General features: G+C 42.3%; 1 protein-coding gene across 1 annotated transcript; it reads left to right on the top strand.

Annotated features, from left to right (window-relative positions):
* The first annotated feature begins 304 nt into the window (after nt 1-304).
* Nucleotides 305-20,913, top strand: trmt44 (tRNA methyltransferase 44 homolog). The gene is made up of 11 exons (XM_079491059.1): nt 305-896; nt 1,155-1,272; nt 2,786-3,005; nt 3,108-3,176; nt 4,617-4,724; nt 5,654-5,725; nt 7,094-7,200; nt 7,692-7,875; nt 10,363-10,708; nt 19,593-19,709; nt 20,002-20,913. The coding sequence occupies exons 1-11, from the start codon at nt 551-553 to the stop codon at nt 20,247-20,249; spliced, it is 1,935 nt and encodes a 644-aa protein (XP_079347185.1). The 5' UTR covers nt 305-550; the 3' UTR covers nt 20,250-20,913.
* The last annotated feature ends 2,806 nt before the right edge of the window (nt 20,914-23,719 follow it).

A 23,719-nucleotide genomic window follows, 5' to 3' on the forward strand; every position in this document is an offset into this window, starting at 1 on the left:
TCCTCCTGAACCTATTCTTTATAGGTTTAAAGACTAAAGTTATTTGCTACTTTTTCCTCAACTTATTACGTTTTTGCCTCAATCTACAGAGCTTTGTCAACTAAAAAAAGGTCTGGGAGGAGGATAGGAAGATGGTAGTCAAGCCAAGGATGCCACTGAAAATAAATATTCGGATCTTTCATTTGATACAATTCTGTATAAATCTCTTGCATTGCACTCATTAGTCCTGTACAGTCCCGTGATTAAGAACAATAGCACACTCTACTGTTTGCTCTTGGTGTTGCACTAAGGTGTTGCATGCTTTCTTTTTCTGCTGTAAACGTCATCACCAAGCGACATTGGATTGTGCTGGCTAGTGGGCTACATACTATCATCCAAAAACTTTAAGCAAAAGGATTATTTCTACTGGGATAATATCTACTGGATTAATAGTATTTCCTATGGACTTTAGCTATACTCTTAACCCCATTTACTTTATTATTACCCAAGTTAATTCTGTACAGAGTAGATACTAGACACACATCAGTGTGTGATATGATATCATACAATTATGCCCAAACTCTTTGATATACAATTATTTCCCGGAGAATGCAACAAGGGTCTACCCGACGGACTTTGGTCAGCTGTCGACGTGTGGATAAACAAACCTCATGTTGTGAACAAACGCCTTTGTGGAGCCAAAGTGACCGAGGTTAAGGATGTAGACACTGAAGCAGTGGGATGTCTGCTAGTGGACTGGACCTCACACAGAGATGAGCTTCTGTCCTTCTTGACAGGTGGACCTTCTTCATCTGCAGGAGGAAAGGAGGAAAGCGTCTGGTCCTCTAGTGAAAGAACATTCATTCCTAAAGTGAACTGCTATGGTTCAAATCTGCACAAAGAAATTGTACTCAAAGGTAGGTGTGTGTGTATATATATATATATATATATATATATATATTTTACATGTATTTATTTATCACAAAGGATGTAAGATACAGTAACTTATTTTTCCTCTACAATGAGGGCCAGGCCATTCATTGACAAATATTGATGCTGGAGAAAGAAGTCAATGTTTGTAACAGTGAATCTCAGTATTGCTGCCTTTATTCAGCATTTTTAAATGTTGTGTGAGGAATGGATGACTAAAGCATTGTCCCCATCTCCCTTTCTAGACTTTGACAGACAACGGGTGACATTTGTTCCCTTTGAAGAGGATTCAGAAGGGCACGTGTCTCAAAAAACCGACAACATTTATCAGATCCGCCTCTTCCACCAGGCCTGTCAGGAATGGTAACTTAAAAATACAATCGTATCAGTAGTTGTTCTTGGGGTTTGGGGCAAGTACATTACATTTGCACATAGATGATGGCATTTCTCTTCTGAATCTAGTCATTCTAATTTCTATCTATTAGGAGCAGATACCCACCACTGCTCCTAATAGATAGAAATTAGAATAGATTCTATTGAACAGTGCCCGGGGTCGGGGAGCAGTTAATTGGCGTTCAGTCTCTTCAACACAAAGTTATTATTGTTCTTTGTAAGTACAAATTGGCATGGGAAATATGCAGATCATAGCCTGCCAGTGATTGTGACTGCATAATTGATGGTTCACTTTAATTTAATTTAATTATTTCACATTCACATTAACACAGTGGTTCTCAAACATTTTCATGTCAAGGACGGACCCCCAAAATGAATGATACTCATTCATTAGCCTGCCCCCATTTTTTTCAACCATTTTCATTTCAAGGGCTCCTGGTTTGACCTGAATTAGGCTACAGTCTCTGGGACCCCGATGTATATTGTAAAATCAAAGTTAATTTAACTCTGAGAGTGTACAAATGGAACCAAATGGACCTGTTGTGGGTCCATTTGGTTCCATTTGTACACAGTACACACTCTCTGAGTTACAGACCCATAAGGGTCTATTTGGTTCCATTTCGTACATTCTCTGAGTTACAGACCCATAAGGGTCCATTTGGTTCCTAACTATCATTTAGCTGGGGACCCCCTGTAACTCCCTCAAGGACCCCACTTTGGGAACCACCGCATTAACAGGTATAAGAAATGCACAATAAAACAAAAGAAGCAGAGTTAGCTGGAAGCTAATTTCATCTGCAGTCCCTGGTGCAGAGGCAAACTAGTATGGTATGTCAATTACAAAATACACTAAGAAAATACCAACAATGCAATATAACGTAACAGCCAGTATTTCAAATCAATAAAAACTAGATGCATGTTTTCAAGGCAAAAGCATGTTTTTCCCCAAAAAACAAAACAAAACAGCAGACACGAGAGAGAGAGAAAGAGAGAGGCATAATTTTAGGCTGATGGTTAAGTAATGCCGGTATCAAAATGAAACGAACAATATATGATCATTATCATATGATCTATGATCAGACACACTTCCACACATGTTAAAACCGTTTACTCTGACATAATAAATGTGTTCATATTTAGATATTTCTGACTGAAGAGAAAAATCACACTTTGCACCATACGCAAATGCGTATTGACTATTACTCCTCCTTTGCAGACTTTCTGTACTGGTTTCAGGCATGCTTTCTGTTTAACCACTTGAACGCTAGCATGTACATTCTTCTTATTCTTCTTCTTATTTTTATTTTTTTGAGATTTGGTTTACAGGTAGTAAAGAGTGGACTAAAGAGCCATCTCAAGAGCCACCTCAAGAGCCATCTCATGTCAAGTTGACTAAGTACAGATGGAGGTGTTGTGTGGTTAAAATGTCAAACTGTAGAGCATAAAAAGTTAAACGTATATACCTTTGCCCTCTGACCCGAAGGTTCTTGGAGCTTCACGTCTTGAGGCCGAACGAGTGGTTTTCTGATGGAGTGGCTTACCCCAAGCTGCCCTGGCTGTCCAGAGACCTCCTGCCTAAACTGGGGCGTTGGGCAACTGAAAGTAGAACCAGTGAGTTCAAGAGCACGCTTTCTCTCCTGCCTGTGGAGAAGTACAGTCTTGTGTACCAGCAGCTTAAAGACCAGTACAGGAACATGGTGAAGGTACTCGATGTTTGTGCAAAAGCTCTGTTACTATTTTTTTTTAATCAAAATGTCTTCTGTCATCACATTTTTTTACTGAATGCTTCTATTTTTATGTCCTAGGTTTGGCCTGAAGTGACTGATCCGGAGAAGTTTGTCTATGAAGATGTTGCTATTGCTACATATCTCTTGGTGGGTTTTAGGCCACAGTGTACCACTTACAAGTCCCAAACAATATAGTTTTATACAAATATTTTGCAAAGATTATTGCATTGGTTTATACATAACATTACGAGCATTACGAGCGGCGGTGGCTCAGGGGTAGAGTGTCTGGATGGTAACCGTAAGGTTGCCAGTTCGAACCCGGGCTCCCCCAGAGTTACTGTCGAAGTGTCCTTGAGCAAGACACTGAACCCCCAATTGCTCCCGATGTGCTAGTTGGTGCCTTGCATGGTTTCCGCTACCATCGGTGTATGAATGGGTGAATGTAATGCACAATCTCTGTAAAGCGCCTTGGATAAAGGCGCTATATAAATGCACCATTTACCATTTACCATTTACATAACTGTCACCTTAAAGTCAATGACAATTTGCAACTGGAACGTTATAAAATTTAAGCTGATAAATGGGTACTCTTTCCCGATTGGCTGAAAATGTTGCCTCCTGGGTAAAATGACTGATTGCCAGCTCTTTCCTGGAGAGTGCCACTAGCAAGTTGGAACTAATTTGGAGGCTGACCTGTGCCAGAACTACTACTAATTAAGCAGCCAAACAAAAACCTTCAACCACAGCTAAAACTAGAAATGCACTCTGACGAGCTGCCAACTTGCGCTTCGCACACAAGTTGGCCATGAATGGCCATGAACTTACCTCAACCAAGTTATTGAAACGTCTGAGTTATATGACTACCCGTATATAAATCCCGTTCCAGATATCCACTACAACAGGTTCTAAATGTTTTAAGTGTCCTATATATAAGTTTGAAACTCAAATTGTTTGTCATCCACATATGTATACATATTGTGTACTTTTGGTGGCCCCCTCGGCCAATTAGGGATTGGCTGATCATGACGTAACTATGTATGTTAATGTAAAAAGGCTGGTTCCTGAGTGGCCGAGGAACAACACCGACATATGCCCCTCGTCCAATCAGGGATTGCCTGATGACGTAACTATGTATGTTTATGTAAAAACAGTGGTTCCTGATTGGCCAAGGGTGTCACCAAAAATTCACAATCCCTGATTGGCCGAGGGTGTACCCAAAAAATCCCAATCCCTGATTGGCCGAGGGGTGTCACCGACATACGCAGCCGAAAATAGTACTTGCGGCACTCTGCTCGCGCAAGTAATAAGCAATTGTGTATTTGACTATTTTGCTTTACATCAATTTATATAAAAACAAAAGAACAAACGACAAACAAAAACCTTACTAATTGTGTAAAGGTCCACACATACTGGTGGAAAGACGTTCTGCAAAACAGGCCTTTTATTTTTTCTACATATCTACACTACATACAGTATAGTCATACACTACATATCTTAGCTTGAGAATAGCCGATCTATAAGCTGAAGCTCACAAAAAATGAAATCGTGTCACAATGTAAAGCTTATTCTCTGGTTCTGTCTTTCTAGGTCTTGTGGGCAGAGGAGCGAGCAGAGAAGGACTTGACTGACAAGCAGTCATTCGTGGACCTGGGCTGTGGAAACGGCCTCCTGGTTCACATACTGTGTAATGAAGGGGTATGTTGAACTCTAGTGTCACTATTCTGGGAATGTCTTAATGGGTGACAATGCTGTGAAAACGGCATATCTACAAGCTCACAATGCGTTGTGTTGTTGTGAGCTTGCAGATTGTCTATTTTGGGAAAGAGATTTTGTCAAGGAAGTGTGTATATAGGGTTTAAATAGTTTACATTTTAATTGTGTGGTTGCACATCCTAGGAATTTGTCTCTCTGTGAATTTGGTGCATTACAATGAATGAATGAACAACATGAAAAACTAGTTGCACAATAAGTCCTCAATAATGAATGGAAAGCTGTGTACAATATATAGGATACTGGAAAAGAAATTCATATAAATGATTGCATTTGTGTTAACAGAAGGTAATACATCATTTATGTATTTGTCTGTATATCATGTACACAAGTGTCAAAACAGGTGTTTATGGTAGCAGTTCAATGATTGCTGAATGAGTATTGTTTTTGTTGTTATGAAATGTAATATAACTTGAGCATTCAATGTCTGAAAAGAGCTGTGAAAATAATTGTAATATATAATAAATATATATATATATATAATTCACATTATTCAGTTACTGCAATTTGAATTTCTTTGGGTAGATTTGCTCTGTTAAACAGGACATCTTTATAACAAAGCAGGCCTAGGCCATGTAGGAAAACCGACCCTTCAAGCAGAGGTTATTTAAGTAGCCCGATAGTAACTGGTGGCTTTAGCTGATGACATGGGCATGTCACGGCCCAGGTGAGGGGATTCATATTTCATATAAATCTAAACAATATTTAATCGGCAGCATTATATGCCTAATCAGAAACTGTGGCAGTGATCATTGAAATTACACAGAGCGGCAGAGTGTGGATGAGGCTAGCGCTGAACCGGTTGAATGAGGCAATTCATTTAGTGCTGACCGTCATGGCATCTTGTGTTGCAGCACCCTGGAAAGGGCATCGACGTACGCAAGAGGAAGATCTGGGACATGTATGGCCCTCAAACCATCCTGGAGGTGAGAAGTTCAGTAGGACAGGAGGTGGGAGATGACGGCTTAATGGGTGACTAATTCAGGCATTTAATGAGCGTCATTATCATTTCATATTAAACTGCGAACATGAGTCATATGGCAAGTGTAATGGCTCTTTTAAATCTGTCTCAACCCATTAAGTTAAGACCTGAGGCCAATTCTACAAAGGTCTTCTAAATCAGTAGTTTTCGGTAATTCAAAATTATTCAATTATTGATTTTCCTAAACGCTTTCAAGATTTTTCAAAAATAGCTATTTTTGAATAGCCAGCTCTAAAATCTAAAAATGACACTGATGCTTTTGTATTTTTTATTTAGTCCGGACTTTCAACTTGAATACACTGACTGAGCTACTGTAACTTGCTTATACTAGGATTGACAGTATGTGACAACAGCTACATGCGCCGGCCCGGTACCGTATGATTTTAGAACATATTGTTAAACTGCTTTTGACCTCTTTCTTTATATGTGAGGAGCAACATGGATGTGCACTTTGATGTACAGTCAGAACGGAAGGTTTCATTATTATTGATCACGTTTAGCATCAGCAGGCTGGACTCTCTCAGAGTTAAATGAACAGACTGTGTGCATAGGGACATGCTGGACATGCTGTACTTTCCCCCTCTGCCTTCCGACTTCAATCTTTCATTTGACAACAAGCTGCTGACTGTTACTGTACCCACTCCCAGTCATCCATTATTGACTGTGTTCTAGTCTGGGCAGAAGGCTACTTACCTACTTTACTTACTTTCTTACAGGGACTCACTGTCCTTAAACTTCATTTGGACCTTTTAACCTCTATTCTTTGTAAGGCTGACGTTTGGGCTAGCGATGGGGTGAATTCCCAAGACATTGTTTTATATCCATTTATTTATGCTACACAGATACAGTATGCATGCTTTTTTATTATGGCTGGGAAACGTATTAAATCGATATATGAGACTAGATATCATCTGAGATTTTGGACATCGTAATATCTTAATATATCCTTCCCTAAGTGTTGTCTTTTCCTGGTTTGAATCAATTAAGCATTCATTTATGCATTCAGAAATGGTCAAAGATAGACTATCTATGAGCTCACAACACAGCTTGTAGATCTGATAGTTTAGCTGTTTTTGATGTTTATTGAAAGAGTTGACGTTATCGTCACAATGTCGATATTAAGGAAATAAATTGGTATTTTTCGCCCAGCCCTTCTTTGTCATTAAAGGTTTGATGGAGATTGCAGAGCATTCCATACTGCCGTAGCGCCAGCAGGGCACAATCAGTTTCTGACCAAGTGATTCATTGTCAAATTGTGTGTTTCTCCTTGATCTAACGAGCTCTTGTGTTTTTGGGGTCTTTGCTATTTCAGGAAAAGGCAATCACTCCTGGCGACGGGTTCCTATTCCCCGCTGCAGACTGGCTGATTGGGAACCACTCTGATGAGCTCACGCCGTGGATCCCTATCATAGCGGCCAGGCAAGTCATCAGGCAGACACAATCTCACTCAGCCTCTCAAGTACTAGCTGATCTATCCAATTTGGACTAATATTGCTGTTTGGGTCGAAGAGGGTGAAATGTGTGTGTGTGTGTGTGTGTGTGTGTGTGTGTGTGTGTGTGTGTGTGTGTGTGTGTGTGTGTGTGTGTGTGTGTGTGTGTGTGTGTGTGTGTGTGTGTGTGCGCGTGTGCGTGTGCGTGCGCGCGCACTTCAAATGCCCTCCACCTGGTGGGGATGTTAAGCCTTAGTTTGGAGATTGTTTCGTCTTAATAGAGAGAAGTAGTGGTGGATTCTCCCAACGAAATGGTCTCCATTTGTTGAAGCTTATACAGTTCTGAGACTTAACAAGCTAACTAACTGATGACAGATTAAAAAACATACTTCTGGAAACACAACAACAATTGTTTATTCTCAGAGAGTGCCTTGCATGCCAAAGATTGTTTTGTCTTCATACTTTGATGTCATTTGGCAGGTCATCTTACACTTGCCGATACTTTGTCCTGCCCTGCTGCTTCTTTGACTTCTATGGGAAGTACCAGAGACGTCAGTGTAAGAAGTCCCAGTATAAAGAGTACATAGACTTCATCACCGAGGTTAGCCAAGCTAGTGGCTTCAACACTGACGAAGACTGCCTCAGAATTCCATCTACTAAACGGGTAAGAAGAATTGATTAAATCAATTAATTACCAACTGCATTATTACTTTATGCAAGCAGAGCGAGCAAGTACTGTGGTCGGCTGGACCGAAAGTGTTATGTATGTATGGTATGCATGGTTATAATTGGCTGTTGATGGTGACGTATTTAAGATATGTTTGAATGTTGGGTGGGTAAAAGGTAACGTATGTATGTATACATTTTTTTAGTCAGCCTGTATAATAATCAGCGATCCGGTTTGATATCAATAATAAAGCTTATCAGACGGAACGTTACGCCAGAAGCAGTTGCCGGGACCCGTGGTGGGAGTTCTGCTCTGGTTTTGGTGGATATTAAGTAGTTCCGGTCATTTTGTGGGGGGCACTGGGGCAAGCATTAAAAGTTAATTAATTCACAAAACTAGCGTCATTTGTATTGTTGACCTATTTCTAAAATATTAGCGCAACTTTTGTTCAACTTTGACCCCTCTATCACATGGAACAATTTTTTGGGCGTAGTCATATGGACACAAAAAACATAGTTCCGTGTGATAGAGGGGTAAACAATTTACGAAAGTTGCACTATATGGTAGAAATAGCTCAACAATACAAATGATGCTAGTTTTGTGAATTAATTTACTTTTAATGCGTGGCCCCCTGTGCCCCCCACAAAATGACCGGAACTTGATATTCACCAAAACCAGAGCAGAACTCCCACCACGGGCAATCAATTAATACAGTTGCAACCATTATATTAATGGCAAGTATTTCAAACAACCTAAGTTAAAAAATTCTGAACTATCCCTTTAAATGTAAAATGTTAAATGCCATTTTATATATTGGGGCTCTAGGTTAACCTTTTAGTTGATTGCACTGGTGCGTTGAACTTTTTCGTATGTGCGGCAGCATCACACATAGACAGACCTGCTAAATGTATGGTGCACTGATGCGACTAATGAACATTGTTACTTGCACTGGGCATGTGCGCCCAAAATGGGGGCACTCTGGAACATGAGCGTTGCGCCTGTCACAGACATGCGCAGAGCAAGTTCAATCAGGAAACTCAGTGCAGTTGCCGGTGGCCGTTCATTGGGCCGCCTAAGCATCACTTTCTCACTCACATGATTCACTGATGCACTGCTCATCCCTGCTTGCTTGCTGTTGCATATGGAATAACTGATACTGCTGCGCTGCTGTCTGATTAAATGCTGCTCACCCTCCTCCACCCCAGCTACCACCTGTAGTTTTGGATCTGCTGTTTAGGTACGAGGGATTCGGAGTCCCTATGGTTGGGACTGATGCGCTTGATCAGAGTACCTAAAAAGCAGATCCAATTAATCGCCAAAACATAATAAATATATTGCTCATTTTATATTCAATAAATATATATTCCATCCATTCATGACTTGTCCTGACTGAACCTGTTTTAAATCAACATTTAAGGGTGTTGCAACCTTGTTGACAGATAATCCACAAAATCATAATACCAATTCATTACGTCTAGCTACTGGCCACTGGTCTAAACAAATTCCTCCTTCAGGGGTCACATCAATTCATCGATATCTTTTTCACATTTTCATGCAAGCAAGTTCAGCAGGTTCACTAGGCAGGCAAGTTTATTGGAAAAAACAGTTGAATGAGCTGATATAATACATCAGCTAATATATTGAAATGTAATTCATACTAAAATGTAGTTTTGGGTAAGTGTCTACTTTGAAATAAAGCAAAGCTTATCCCTGCCTCACTTCCCATCTGTCTGCCTGTACCTCGTTTAGTTTAGGATTGTGACTGGATATAAGTACTACGGCACGTTTTTATTGTTCCAGAAGGGCTGCTTTATGGCTTGTGGTCATTAACTGGTACAAGTTAAACACTAGCGTTGCGTAGCCCCTCAGTGTTTAGACTTTTTCCAAGGGGCGGTTACAAAAAGATCTCAATTGGTTAGACCTACAATCAATCAGAGCAGCGCAACCTGCTACATGTCACACACATACTGGGCCCTGGTTGGTTATAGCCTGGTAAGCCTGCCCTATCATTTGCATACTGGGCCCTGTTTGGTCCTCCACTACTGCTGTTCTGCCGAAGCACCCACACAATTGAGCGACACCAGACTCAATCTGCCTGGGGCAATATGTATTGCAAAGTCAGATTGAAGGCTGGCTACACAAGGCTACATAAACACATATTGGCCATAATATATTGTTAATTGTCTTATGACAGTCACTTTAAATGTGTTTTTCATCAAAGTATAAGCCGTTGGAATGAAGGATTTCAAATCTGTGACTTCTATATAGTTGGAAAAACATTTGATACTACTGTGATATATTGATTGAAACTATAGTACCATGTACACACAGACATGGGTGGTAATTAGATGGTTGCTTTGCTATTGTTATTTTTAGATTATCAAAATGTACTATTTATTTATAGTTTTTTTGCCCTTGCAGGAAGACATGTGTCTTCCTTTTTTCTTCCATCACACATCACTGTGTTTTTGTGACTTTTTGTAGGTGTGCCTGGTGGGGAAGTCAAGGAACTATGAGCTATCCAAAGAAGCAAAGGCAGAGGACCAGAGAGCTCGTTACATACAGAGCCGCCAAACCCTCTCTGGGACGCAGGGTCAAGGGTCGAATGTTGAGGGCGATGTTGGAGGCAGTCGCCATGACGACGCCGTCACCGACGGAACTTCTGCGAACAACTGGGGAGTCGGCTTCCAGCCCAGAGACCGAGTGGAGATTGTCAGGAACTGTGCGTCCCTCCCCCGGGATTTCATAGACGCCGTGGTCCTCCAGGTCGCCAACGCCTTACTGGGACTGACCACGGATGATGGAGAGGGGGACTCGTGGAACCAAGGAGGTAGGAAGAAATCCCAGTTAGTTGGTCTCGATTGACGAGACGATTTCTTGTGCGTAACACAGTACATAACGTTTGGCCCTCACTTCCTCTCAACGCCAGCTGTCACTGAAACGATTATGACGTTTTGCTTGACAATATTAATTCTTTCTGTGCTGCTGGTAGCATAAATGTAGTTAGCCTATGCCAGTGCCTGCGTTCACTTTAAGAGAATCAGTTTCCTCCCCACTGTAGCCCCATGCACACACTCACTGTAACAATTGGCTATCATTAGCATTAGCGCACACTGTTTACCTTTCGCCAGAAATGTTTACATGTTGGGAGCGATGCGAGACAATGTCACAAATGACATCCAAACTTTGGATGGATGACGATCACCAAGGACAGCGCTCGTAGATTCCGAGTTATGAAATACTGTTTGTAACCAAGGTAAATGGAAAGCAGTTCCCATAAGATCCCATAGTTGGTGGTGACGGAGGCGTTGCATAGCAACCGGACCAATGTCAAAAGCTGCTCTGGGGCTCAACCACTTCATATTATGGAGTATACTGATATACTGATAACGTCCCATAGCTGGGGAGTACGAATATATTTGTACTTCTCAAAAAAAGAGTTGTGGGAATTGTGGGCCTCCCTAGTGTAGCGGTTAGAGCATGCATGGGCTAACTTATTCTACATTCTCTAATTGTGTAGACTTCTTGTAAATTGAGTAATGCAGATGTTTAATTAAAGGTATATTCAGTGATTTCACTTAATTCAAATATCACTTATTTTGTCTTATTTTTTGGATAATCCTCCCTACTATAGAGTGTGCTGACCATATAAGGAGTTCCTCCATGTCCCCAGTTGAGCCCCTGGGGTCAAAAAACCCTAGTTTCGGTTTGGGCTTTGGGTGGTAAAGCCTTCATCCAATCAGGATGAGAGGGGCCTTCCTCCAATCATGATCGAGTGAGGCGGGCCTTGGTGCACGTGCTGTTGGTCTGTTGTACTTCCCCCACTGTAGAGCGTGTGCATGGTTTAATTTTACGCTCTCAAGAGTAAAATATCTATAAGGGTCCATTTGGTTACCAGCTTTCCATAATTTATAGCTGGGGACCACCTGGAACCCCCTCAAGGACCACTGGTCCATCTCTTTCCTTGCCTCCTCTACTGCATATTTCCCTGCCTCCATCTCTTTCCCTGCCTCCACCTCTTTCCCTGCCTCCTCTACTGCATATTTCCCTGCCTCCATCTCTTTCCCTGCCTCCTCTACTGCATATTTCCCTGCCTCCATCTCTTTCCCTGCCTCCACCTCTTTCCCTGCCTCCTCTACTGCATATTTCCCTGCCTCCACCTCTTTCCCTGCCTCCTCTATTTCCCTGCCTCCACCTCTTTCCCTGCCTCCTCTACTCCATCTTTCCCTGCCTCCTCTACTCCATCTTTCCCTGCCTCCATCTCTTTCCCTGCCTCCACCTCTTTCCCTGCCTCCTCTACTGCCTCCATCTCTTTCCCTTCCTCCATCTCTTTCCCTGCCTCCATCTCTTTCCCTGCCTCCTCTACTGCCTCCATCTCTTTCCCTGCCTCCACCTCTTTCCCTGTCTCCATCTCTTTCCCTGCCTCCTCTACTCCATCTTTCCCTGCCTCCATCTCTTTCCCTGCCTCCTCTACTCCATCTTTCCCTGCCTCCATCTCTTTCCCTGCCTCCTCTACTCCATCTTTCCCTGCCTCCATCTCTTTCCCTGCCTCCTCTACTCCATCTTTCCCTGCCTCCATCTCTTTCCCTGCCTCCTCTACTCCATCTTTCCCTGCCTCCATCTCTTTCCCTGCCTCCTCTACTCCATCTTTCCCTGCCTCCATCTCTTTCCCTGCCTCCTCTACTCCATCTTTCCCTGCCTCCATCTCTTTCCCTGCCTCCTCTACTCCATCTTTCCCTGCCTCCATCTCTTTCCCTGCCTCCTCTACTCCATCTTTCCCTGCCTCCACCTCTTTCCCTGTCTCCACCTCTTTCCCTGCCTCCTCTACTGCCTCCATCTCTTTCCCTGCCTCCATCTCTTTCCCTGCCTCCATCTCTTTCCCTTCCTCCATCTCTTTCCCTGCCTCCATCTCTTTCCCTGCCTCCACCTCTTTCCCTGCCTCCACCTCTTTCCCTGCCTCCTCTACTGCATCTTTCCCTGCCTCCATCTCTTTCCCTGCCTCCACCTCTTTCCCTGCCTCCTCTACTGCATCTTTCCCTGCCTCCATCTCTTTCCCTGCCTCCATCTCTTTCCCTGCCTCCACATCTTTCCCTGCCTCCATCTCTTTCCCTGCCTCCACCTCTTTCCCTGCCTCCATCTCTTTCCCTGCCTCCATCTCTTTCCCTGCCTCCATCTCTTTCCCTGCCTCCATCTCTTTCCCTGCCTCCACCTCTTTCCCTGCCTCCATCTCTTTCCCTGCCTCCACCTCTTTCCCTGCCTCCATCTCTTTCCCTGCCTCCACATCTTTCCCTGCCTCCACATCTTTCCCTGCCTCCACATCTTTCCCTGCCTCCACATCTTTCCCTGCCTCCACATCTTTCCCTGCCTCCATCTCTTTCCCTGCCTCCATCTCTTTCCCTGCCTCCATCTCTTTCCCTGCCTCCATCTCTTTCCCTGCCTCCATCTCTTTCCCTGCCTCCACCTCTTTCCCTGCCGCCATCTCTTTCCCTGCCTCCATCTCTTGGGGTGACCCCGCCTTGAACCCTGTCAGTAATGCACGCTGTGGAAGTCACCTCCTGCTCTGCTTGCTCCAAAATAATATGCACACACACACACACACACACACACACACACACACACACACACACACACACACACACACACACACACACACTACACACCCTAATGATGGTCCACCCACACTTTTTTCAGCGCCTATGTAGCACTCTGACACACACACACACACACACACACACACACACATACACACACACACACACACACACACACACACACACACACACACACACACACACACACACACACACACCCTAATGATGGTGGATGAGATAAGGAGATGGGATCTACTGTGATTAAAACAGAAAATTCTCTGTCAGGTTGTCACAGGGCTGAAATTAGACACGGGGAGAATATGAAGGGAGGGAGGGCAAAGGAATGAAGGGAGACGAGGTGCTGTAATCTAGGATAGAGATGAATAATGCACATCGTCCATGGTTTATGCATGACTATGCATTTGTATGGAGGTATTCCAGCCATTTACACTGTGTGTCCCTGTATTAGCGACAAAGGGCAGATCCAGGACAAACTAGAGTTATTCTTGTTGCCCATCGTGTCGCTCACAGGAAACGGAAAACAGAAAATAATTAGTGCGTGGTGTGCCCCTGGGCCATCTTGGCTTTGGTATTCATGGGGACTTTAATCACAGTCACTTTACTGTATAATCTTTGCCTAGGACTAATGACTGCTGTAGCAGTTTTGTCAATACGTCATAGCTTTTCACTTACAGTAGCTTTAGTATAGTTAAGAGCATGCCCGGTGCTGTGTGATCTAGCTTTGTTTTTAGGTGGAATTTGTTGTGATCTCTGCATTTTTAGAGCTACTTAGTCATCTCCACTTTGCATGAATTTGAATAGGCGTGAGCAGGAAACTCGAGGCTTCCCAACGGGCAATCAATCTCTGGCTGTGTTCAACGTCGTGCAGAGGGGCAACACCGCTCAGCACCTTAACTGTATACAAAGCCAAGCCATTAATAATGCTCCGTCCGTGCCTGGTCTTAGTTCAAGGCAGAGCCTACATTGTCAATACTGCCCTTCTGCCATTAATCCCATTAACATTGCAGCCAGTAAAGGGCAGCTCTAAACGATGTATTGATATTATATTAAGGCCCTGAGTTCCCTGGTGTCTGGGCTGTACGTCTGCCCCGTCTGCTCTGATTTACACTATGGAGCTGCGCTGTACCTGCCATGACACAGGAATGACAAAACATATTAACCCGAAGTTTGGGCACATTCACATCTGATTTAAAGGAGCATTCAGTGATTTGGGTGATTTGGAAAACCACCCAGTCCGCCCCGGTAACAAAATGTGCACATGCACGCTCTACAGTGGGGGGAAGTGCAACAGGCCAACAGCATGTGCACCAAGGCCCGCCCCCACTCGATCATGATTGGAGGAAGGTCCCTCTCATCCTGATTGGATGAAGGTTTTGCCACCCGCCACCAAAACTGAAACTAGGGTTTTTTGACCCCAGGGGCTCACTGGGGACAGGGAGGAACTCCTTATATGGTCAGCACACTCTATAGTAGGGAGGATTATCCAGAAAAAAAGAAAAAATAAGTGATATTTGAATTAAGTCAAATCACTGAATATACCTTTAAACTATTAAAAGGAAATATACTCCCAACTATAGCAAGCATTACTCATGTAAACAATCTCCATGCCAATAGATATACAAACATTGCAAATGAGCTCATTCTATAAATGTTATTGTAGCATGATCGAATTTTGAAATTAATAAATCTCCATGTAAAAAGAATCTGGTGTGGGACAACAGTATTTAAACCGGGACTACAACAGTGCAATCGCTGTTTGCTGTGTGAAAAGTATTACTTTCAATAGACCTAAACATCTTTGGCAGATTTGCAATAACCACTTTTTCCCATGTCAGTAGTCATTAGTAGTAACACCAGTTTGGAGAAGTGCACTGTAACTGATGTGTCAGTTGTAACCTGTCGGTCTATATCAGGGATGGGCAACTTTGAAGCCGGGCTAAAATAGCCGATCTACAAGCTCAAAATGCGTCACACAGCTTGTAGATCGTGTATTTTTGCTATATTTTAATTTATTTTGAGCGGTACAGCCACTCCAAGGAACAGCAATGTGTGTCTGTCCCTACAGTAGAGTACCCAACAGGTGACAAAGTGGGAAGTTGAGCTTCATACTGTGCATACTGTGCATGATGGGAAGCTGAGTTTTTAGCACCCATTACGTGATTTCGGTAGAGGGACCCCCCCTGGGGACCCCCACACGGTAACTCTGTCATTTCTCGACAGTACAGCGCACAGTACAGTACAGTAAGTACTGAAGTAATTAAAGCGGGTCATGTTTGGAATTGTAACAGCTGAAATCAATAATATCAGTATTCTGATATTAACCTTGGGACCGCATTAAGTGAAGGTGGGCCCCCGGGACGCCAGTTAGCCCATGTATGGTCTATGCATACATGCATATTAATGTTATGCATGTATGAATGTTATGAAACTGAACATGTAGAAGCATTAGAAATCATGTTTAGGCGGCCTGTCACAATTACCGTATTACATAATCGCCTGATCGCAATCTTCTGAGATAATTACGCAAATATTTTTCAAGTTTTCATAGTTGCCACAATCAATTTCCATGTTGAAAAAGGTTCATACATTTTTAATAGATATCGGAAATAGGTGAGCTTGTAGATCGGCTATTTCTATTTTTTGTTTTATTTTTATTTTGAAAGTATAAATTATTGAATATGTCAGCCATTATTTTGTATTATTTAAGTTATTTGCTGCCCTGTGAGAGCTTTGTTTATGTCACTTAAAAAGCCAAACGGAAATGCACTTTTTAAATGTATGTTCCCAGTGTCCAAATGCCAAAGACACAAATCGTTAATCGCAAATATTTCCGTGACAAATAATGGGCCAGTAAACTTCATGACAGCCCTAAGAAGCATTACAAACTACATGGTGAGAGATGCTCTACTCTCTCAATATGTCAGAGAAGGAAGAGGAGTTTGTCATTTATACAAACCAAAGGTCAATACAGATCGAATTCCCTTCTGGGAGGCATACCAGAAATACAAAACCCCACCTGAAGCAGACGGGGGATGGAAGGTCTTGCTGCTACTGTACGTATTAAACTGTACCATATTCCTCTGCTTAAAACAGTGGTTTTCAACCTTTTTCATGCCAAGGTCCATTATTTATTCAGCATTTGAGCCACAGACCACCATTTGATGACATTTAGCCTCTCAGAAGCAAAACTATGGAATATTTTGTTGTTGTTGAATAAGGGTTTGTCCACAATTCCATGCTGTATTGATGTTGCTACCATTAGGAGAGATAACAGGCAAACTTTGATCAAAATAACAATTCTTCTATATTATCTAATTGTGTAGACTTCTTGTAAATTAAGTAATGCAGATGTTTAACAATAATGTAACTCTTGAGAGTGTAAAATAAAACCAAATGGGCCCCGTGAGAAACACGCAGTGGTTCCCGAAAGAGCTTATAGAGCTACTATTTTCACTTAGTTTATGTAATAATGTATTGGATTATTCCGATTTTTTTGAGGGGCGCTAGCCCCTCCTATGCACAGCTTGGTGTGTGTGTAGGCCTAGGTGTGTTTGAGCACGTGGTTGTGTTTGCATAGCACGGAATGTGTGAGATTGGCTGATGTATCAAATGTGAATTTCGAGTTTCCTCCACAAGAATTGAGATCACGGTTCTCACACGATTCTCATTTTCTTCCTGAAAATATTTATATTAAAAAAACAAAAACAACAACATAAGATTAACTAAAATGAATTGGACACAACAACTAGTGCTGCACGATTCTTCACAAATTGATATTGCATAGGTGTCATCTAGATCTCGATCTTATGTATGATGATGTATAATAAGAGTGCCACTCACTTCACACAAGTGTGATTTTGTTTTAATTCCTGTAATTCCTTGAATCTTTTTAAATCCATGACCCATGGATCCGCTCCCATTCCACTGTTTATGACAGTTAAAACAGGTCGTGTGTGTGTGTGTGTGTGTGTGTGTGTGTGTGTGTGTGTGTGTGTGTGTGTGTGTGTGTGTGTGTGTGTGTGTGTGTGTGTGTGTGTGTGTGTGTGTGTGTGTGTGTGTGTGTGTGTGTGTGTGTGTGTGTGTGTGTGTGTGTGTGTGTGTGTGTGTGTGTGTGGGGTAAGGTGCAATACACATTGCATTATGTGTCTTTTCTTTTCCTCGCTCTCCTTGGTATCTAAATTTACTATGCCGTGGGAGGCAAACACTTACAGTAGTGACAACAATGAGTCATAGCGCTCAAATGGCCGATGGGAGCGCGAGGGGTGCAATGCTCCTGCTGTTATGACAGCGAGTCTAATGGAGCACACACCGACTGGCATTGAACTGACCCGTACTGTGCAGCTGGTCGTACTGTAAGACTCCTAGGGCATAGCAGTGTCATCCTGGAGCCAAGCCAGCCACCCAGGCTCCTGGCACTTCATGACCATTAAACAGTGGTTTTTAACCTTTTTCTACATCAAGGGCCATTATTTATTTGGCCTTTGAGCCACGGGCACGGACCACCATTTGATGACATTTCAGCCTGCTCAGACCCAAGACCAAAGAATATTTTGTCCACAATTCCATGCTGTATTGATGTGGTACTAGTGCTGCACGATTCTTGCTCAAATGTGAATCTCGATGTTCCTCCACGAGAATTAAGATCACGATTCTCACACGATTCTCATTCGTTTCCATGCAAATATGTATTGTCTTTATTTAGTCTGTGGTTGCTGAACATTACTACATTCAAAATGTGGCACCTGTGGGGCGCCCGCTGGCCAAATGGTCCAGGCGCCACATATATAGGCTCTGGCCTGACAGCGTGTCGCGTGTTCGAGTCCTGTTCATGACGACCTTTGCTGCATGTCTCCCCCTGTCTTTCTCTCTCCCTCTTTCCTGTAAAACTTCACTTGTTTCTATCAATAAAGGCAGAAAAGCCAAAAAACGAATCTTTAATACAATTTAAGAAGTTGCACATGGAGCCAACTACTTCAAAGTGCTTGACTTAAACCTCTCTTAAAGTCTCTCTTGTAGCAATTAGCACAATTATAAGAGTAACTAAAAGGAATTGGACAGCCAACTAGAGCTGCACGATTCTTGCTCAAATGTAGATCTTTTTTTCGATTTATTGTGCAGCACTATGTGGTACCATTAGGAGATGACAGGCAAACATTGATCAAACTAACAATTCTTCTACATTCTCTAATTGTGTAATTAAGTAATGCAGATGCTTAACAATAATTTAACTCTTGAGAGCGTAAAATGAAACCATTTGGTTTCATTTTACACACTCATGAGTTACCAACTTTCCAACATTTTGCTGCGGACCACCTGGATTCCCTTCAATCCAGTAAAGGTTCATGTTATCATATCTTATTACACGGCTTGGCTGAATGCTTGGTTCTGATTGGTCAATCACTTAATTCAGCGGTGTGTTATTTCTTGATAACAGACTGCTCTGTCTGCTCTATAACAGACCACTGTCTAATCAAAGGCTCGGAGCACCTGGCTGCACAGCTTGCATTTGATGCTGTACCCAACATGACAGCCATGTAAACAAACACCCAATGTCATTTAACTAAACGTTGCTTTCAAGAATGTTTTTGAAAAACATTTGAAGAGAGAAATAGACGATGCAGTACCCGGAAATGTATTCCATTTGATCAACACTCACTTCCTTGTTTCCAAGACGACTCTGCGGGGCCAACATAGAATACTTTCATTACCGTAAGCAAGGAAATAGATGTCACATGTTGTCACTTTTGGGTCAATTTTAATTTATGTATTAAGTAGCCGTGTAATAAGCAGGATAATGTATGGCTAGGTGGTCATTGTTTATAGATAAATCACCCTGTCGGTGATTTATATATCAACAATGACCACCTAGCCATACTACTTATCTCAGCTCCCTCCATCCATAGGTTACCTCCCACTGATAGAAAGAATGAATATATGTCCTTTTCACATGATTTATTTACCCTGTGGACCCCAGGAAGAGTAGCTGCTACTAAGGTAGTAGCTAATGGGGATCCAAATAAACAAATAAACCTCCTCGTTTGGGCCTAGTGGGCCTTCCTCAACGTTGTCTACTTTCCACTGAACATCTCATCTCTCTGTCAGGCAGTCTCTCTGTGAGAGAGGTGGCCGAGCTGCTCCAGCAGGACACCCTGCAGGTTTTGAAGAAGGAATGTGGAGGTCTCCAGACCCTCCTGAAGAACAACCACCAGGTCTTTAGAGGTAGGTGCAAGTCCATTTATTTGTTTCTGTTTTCCAAAACCACTTAAAAACTATTTTGAGATTGTTGCTTGCCATCTCTAATGTAGTGTAATGCAATTCACTTGTATGGCATGAGTCCAATGTCAACTTGATGGCTTTGATTTTTATAGATTTCTTCCGTCCCTTTGCCAGGGGAAAATGAATGTTACATTAATGTTACATTAGGTTCTGTCCTGTCTATTTTATTCATGTTTATCCTGAGTTGTTCTTGTAAGATCTTGTAACATCAGTTATCGTGTTGTCCTTCTTGCAGTGGAAGGAGGGACGGTCTATATACGAGACTGGAGGTTGCCATTAAAGAAGAAAAGCAATGCCAGGGCAAATGCCAAGCGGAAGATCTCTGGCTGCCCCGGCGCTCTGAAAACTCGATGCTGCTGGTTCCACAGCCACCACCCTCAGGGATGCCCCCTGCAGGCTCAAGAGTGTGCCTTTGCCCATGGAGCAGATGACCTGCAACCCTCCACCAAACCACTGAAAAAGATGAAAAACTCATTCCTTTGATTTATTCATTCATGCGTTTCTTTGGACTTTAGAGCAGTGGTTTTCAACCAGTGGTCCTTGAGCGGGTTCCAGGTGGTCCCCAGCTAAATGATGGAGAGTTGGTAACCACATGGACCCTTAGATCTTTAACTCTTGAGAGTGTACATTTTTTTACACTCAAGAGTTACATTATTGTTAAACACAGTCTACACAATTATAGAATGTAGAAAAATGTATATTTTTGCCTGTTGTCTCTCCTATGGTATCTTATGCAATGACAACAAAATATTCAAAGTCTTGGGTCTTAGAGGCTAAATCTGGTCCGTGGCTCATGCAGAATAAATAATGGTCTTGATATGAAAAAGGTTGAAAACCACTGCTTTAGAGTATTTGCCTTGTTATTGAAAGCCAATGGAAATGTGTACAGTACCGCTCTGAGAGCTAATGTCTCATGGTTAAATAATGCTGCATACTGTGGACTGTTTTTCAGTCTGCAGCAATGCTATGACATTTTGACCTGTAAGATAAATTAAATTAACTGCTGGAGGTTAATGTGAATTATTCGAGTAAGCAAAGGAAGTTCATTTGTAGGCCTATAGCATATTTCTTAAACAATGGCAAGTTCAATGTGCTTTTCAAAAGACATAAAAAGGATAATAAAGTGCAATTATGTTTTGACTTCTCACACTGAGCAATAACCTTGTTATTAGTGTATAGACGCATTTGTCCTTCTGTTGAACCTTTGTCCAGGTTCGCCAGGCACAAACCTCTGTCATTCACACCTCTACTGACCACATGAACCATAATAGGCGAACATTTGCTGAAATTAGGCAAATCTAGTTCACAACAAGTTGCGATGCGTTGTGAACTCTTATGTGTTAAGTCAGTGGTTTCCACCCAGTGGTCTGGAGACCACCTGTGGTCCTTGAGGGGGTTCCATGGTCCCCAGCTAAATGATTGAGAGTTGGTAACCAAATTAACCCTTTTTTTAAAAAAAAAACTCTTGACTCATACGGGTCCATTTGGTTTCATTTTACACTCAAGAGTTATGCAGACGAGCAAATCGGCTAACCAATCACATAAATTCAGTTGTTCATGAGATTATGTATAATGATAAGAGCGCCCCTCACTTCACACAGGTGTAATTTCTATTTACATTATAAGTTGTGTAATATCATATGAAATGTGAAACTGTCCAAATATTTAACTTTAAGAGTTACTTATGCAAGGGAAGAGTTTCACTTCACATGTCCTCTGTGTCAGTGCTACCCTTCCAGTACAGACTGTCACTCGGGTGCTGTGTGTGGCCTGCTGTGTCCAATGGAGCAAAAGGTCAAAATGTCTGTGTAATGCACTTCACACCTACATGATTTAGTCGTACAGTACCGGTAATTCCCCACAGCCGAGTGCTTTGAGGTTCATAGATGGAGCAGGAAGCAGTATGGTAGGGTATGGAGGAGAGAATGAAATAGATTAGGCTAAATGTTAGTGCCATTCATTTTTATTATGGGTGGAGGTGGTACAAAGTGCACCGTTTTCCTCTTCTGCTGTGTTTATCTCCCATGCAGGAGTAGCTGTGAGTAACCCTGTGGCTCAAATGTCAGTCACACAGGCACCACTCAAGGCTCACAGTGGACTGATGAGAGGTGGCATCTCTAGAGGGCGGGGGGAGAGGACAATCACTGCCTTCTGTCTGTCTAGGTATCTGTCAGTTGCGTCACAGAGAACTGTGGCCAAGGTTGCAACATTGTTGCTACTGTTTGCTCTATATCAGTGGTTTTCAACCCTTTTCATTCCCAAACCCAAAACGAAAATGTAGTTGTCATTGGATAAGAGTTTGTCCACAGTGCCATGCTGTTGGCAAACGTTGATCAAAATAACAATCCTATCTAATTGTGTGGACTTCTTGTAAATGAAGCAATGCAGATGTTTAACAATAAATTAACTCTTGAGAGCGTAAAATGAAACACTCAAGAGTTAAAGATCTATAAGGGTCCATTTGGTTACCAACCCAGCCATCATTTAGCTGGGGACCACCTTGAAGGACCACTGGTGGTCCTTTAGGGCGAGGTCGCTTCTCGCCCTCGGGCGTCTTACTGGTAGTTTATTAGACAGAAATGTATAAACAGCAACAGAGTACAGTCAAACACTCAGGAATAGCACCAAAAAAAGTTCTTGCGGTCTTGTTTCCATTTAGGCTCTATGGTATAGGGTGTGTAGGATGGGGGACAAATTCTAAATGTACTTTCTCAATTAATTTAGCTTTCTCTCTCCATTCTGTCATAAACTATAGTAAAACCAAACCGGTGGCTCAGGGGGTAGAGTGGCTGGATGGTAACTGCAAGGTTGCCAGTTCGAACATGTCCACCGTAAGATGCTGCCCCATCTGGCGGAGTCAGGTTATGTAGGACTAGTAGCATGCCAAAGTTTGTGCTATTGCCATTGAGAATGCATTGGGCGTTTAAGTTAAATAACTCTATAATAAAACTACAAATCATTTCAAAGTAAAAAGTTCCAGCATGTGTCTCCACAGTAAGCTGAATTATAAAAAGTGTGAATGGAGTTTCTGACGTGCCAATATCCGCCATTGAGCCCCATTGTGAATTTCTCAAATTTGATAGCACTATATTTCTAAAACTATGAAACATTTCAAAGATTGATTTTCATGTCCACCGTAAGATGAACCTAAATAGGTTTGAATGGGGTTTCTAGGTGTAAGTATGTAGGACTAGTAGCATGGCAAAGTTTGTGCTATTGCCATTGAGAATGCATTGGGCGCTTAAGTTAAATACGGGGGGGACATATTTTGACAGCAGAAACTGCCTGTCATAATTTCTCCCCCCTCCCTATTCCCCCCAGGTACATTATATATTTAAACTATTTTCAGCAATGGTACACTTATTTTTTCAGTGGGTAGATCTTGTTGAGCTGGTCATTTTTAAAGTAGATCTCACGTCATAAATGTGTGGGCACCCCTGCTCTATGCAATCAAACATTCAATATCCCAGGAAAGGAGGGGGGAAAAGGAAGTGATCATTTCCTCTCCCTTGGGCCTGCTGAAAGGTGGATTTTCAGGCCTGTTTTAAAAGATCTGCATTTTTTGAGGGAGGGGTTCAGGTCATTCCACTCTTAGGTGGCGGTGCTGTAGAAGGAGAATTTACCCATATTTGTTTTGAAAGTGGGTGGTTAGTCAGGTATGCGGGCATTGAGGGCAAGGTTGCATTTACAATTTTGAATGTCAATCCCATTTACTATTGCTTAACTCTGGAGCCAGTTTAGACCAGTTTAGACTAGCAAAATGGGTTGGAAAGAGGTGGGTCATGTTTTACATACCGGTAAGTAAGACATTATGGGCTTCAGAGAAAGTCTTGCCTAATTCACCAGTGAGGTTTATAGGGGCAGGGAGTAAAAACAGTATGGAGAGAGTGAATAAATTAAATTAATGTTAGTGGCATGAATTATTTGTTGGACTGGACTGAAGGGAGGGATGG

This window comes from Electrona antarctica, assembly GCF_951216825.1.
Source record: "Electrona antarctica genome assembly, chromosome: 21".
Taxonomy (NCBI): Eukaryota; Metazoa; Chordata; class Actinopteri; order Myctophiformes; family Myctophidae; genus Electrona; species Electrona antarctica.

Bases quoted from the DNA above. Each gene is read 5' to 3' on its own strand.
- trmt44 (XM_079491059.1), top strand. From the start codon at position 551: ATGCCCAAACTCTTTGATATACAATTATTTCCCGGAGAATGCAACAAG. The intron at 3,177-4,616 runs GTGGGTTTTAGG...CTGTCTTTCTAG, and splicing joins CTATTGCTACATATCTCTTG to GTCTTGTGGGCAGAGGAGCG. The intron at 10,709-19,592 runs GTAGGAAGAAAT...TCTCTCTGTCAG, and splicing joins GGACTCGTGGAACCAAGGAG to GCAGTCTCTCTGTGAGAGAG.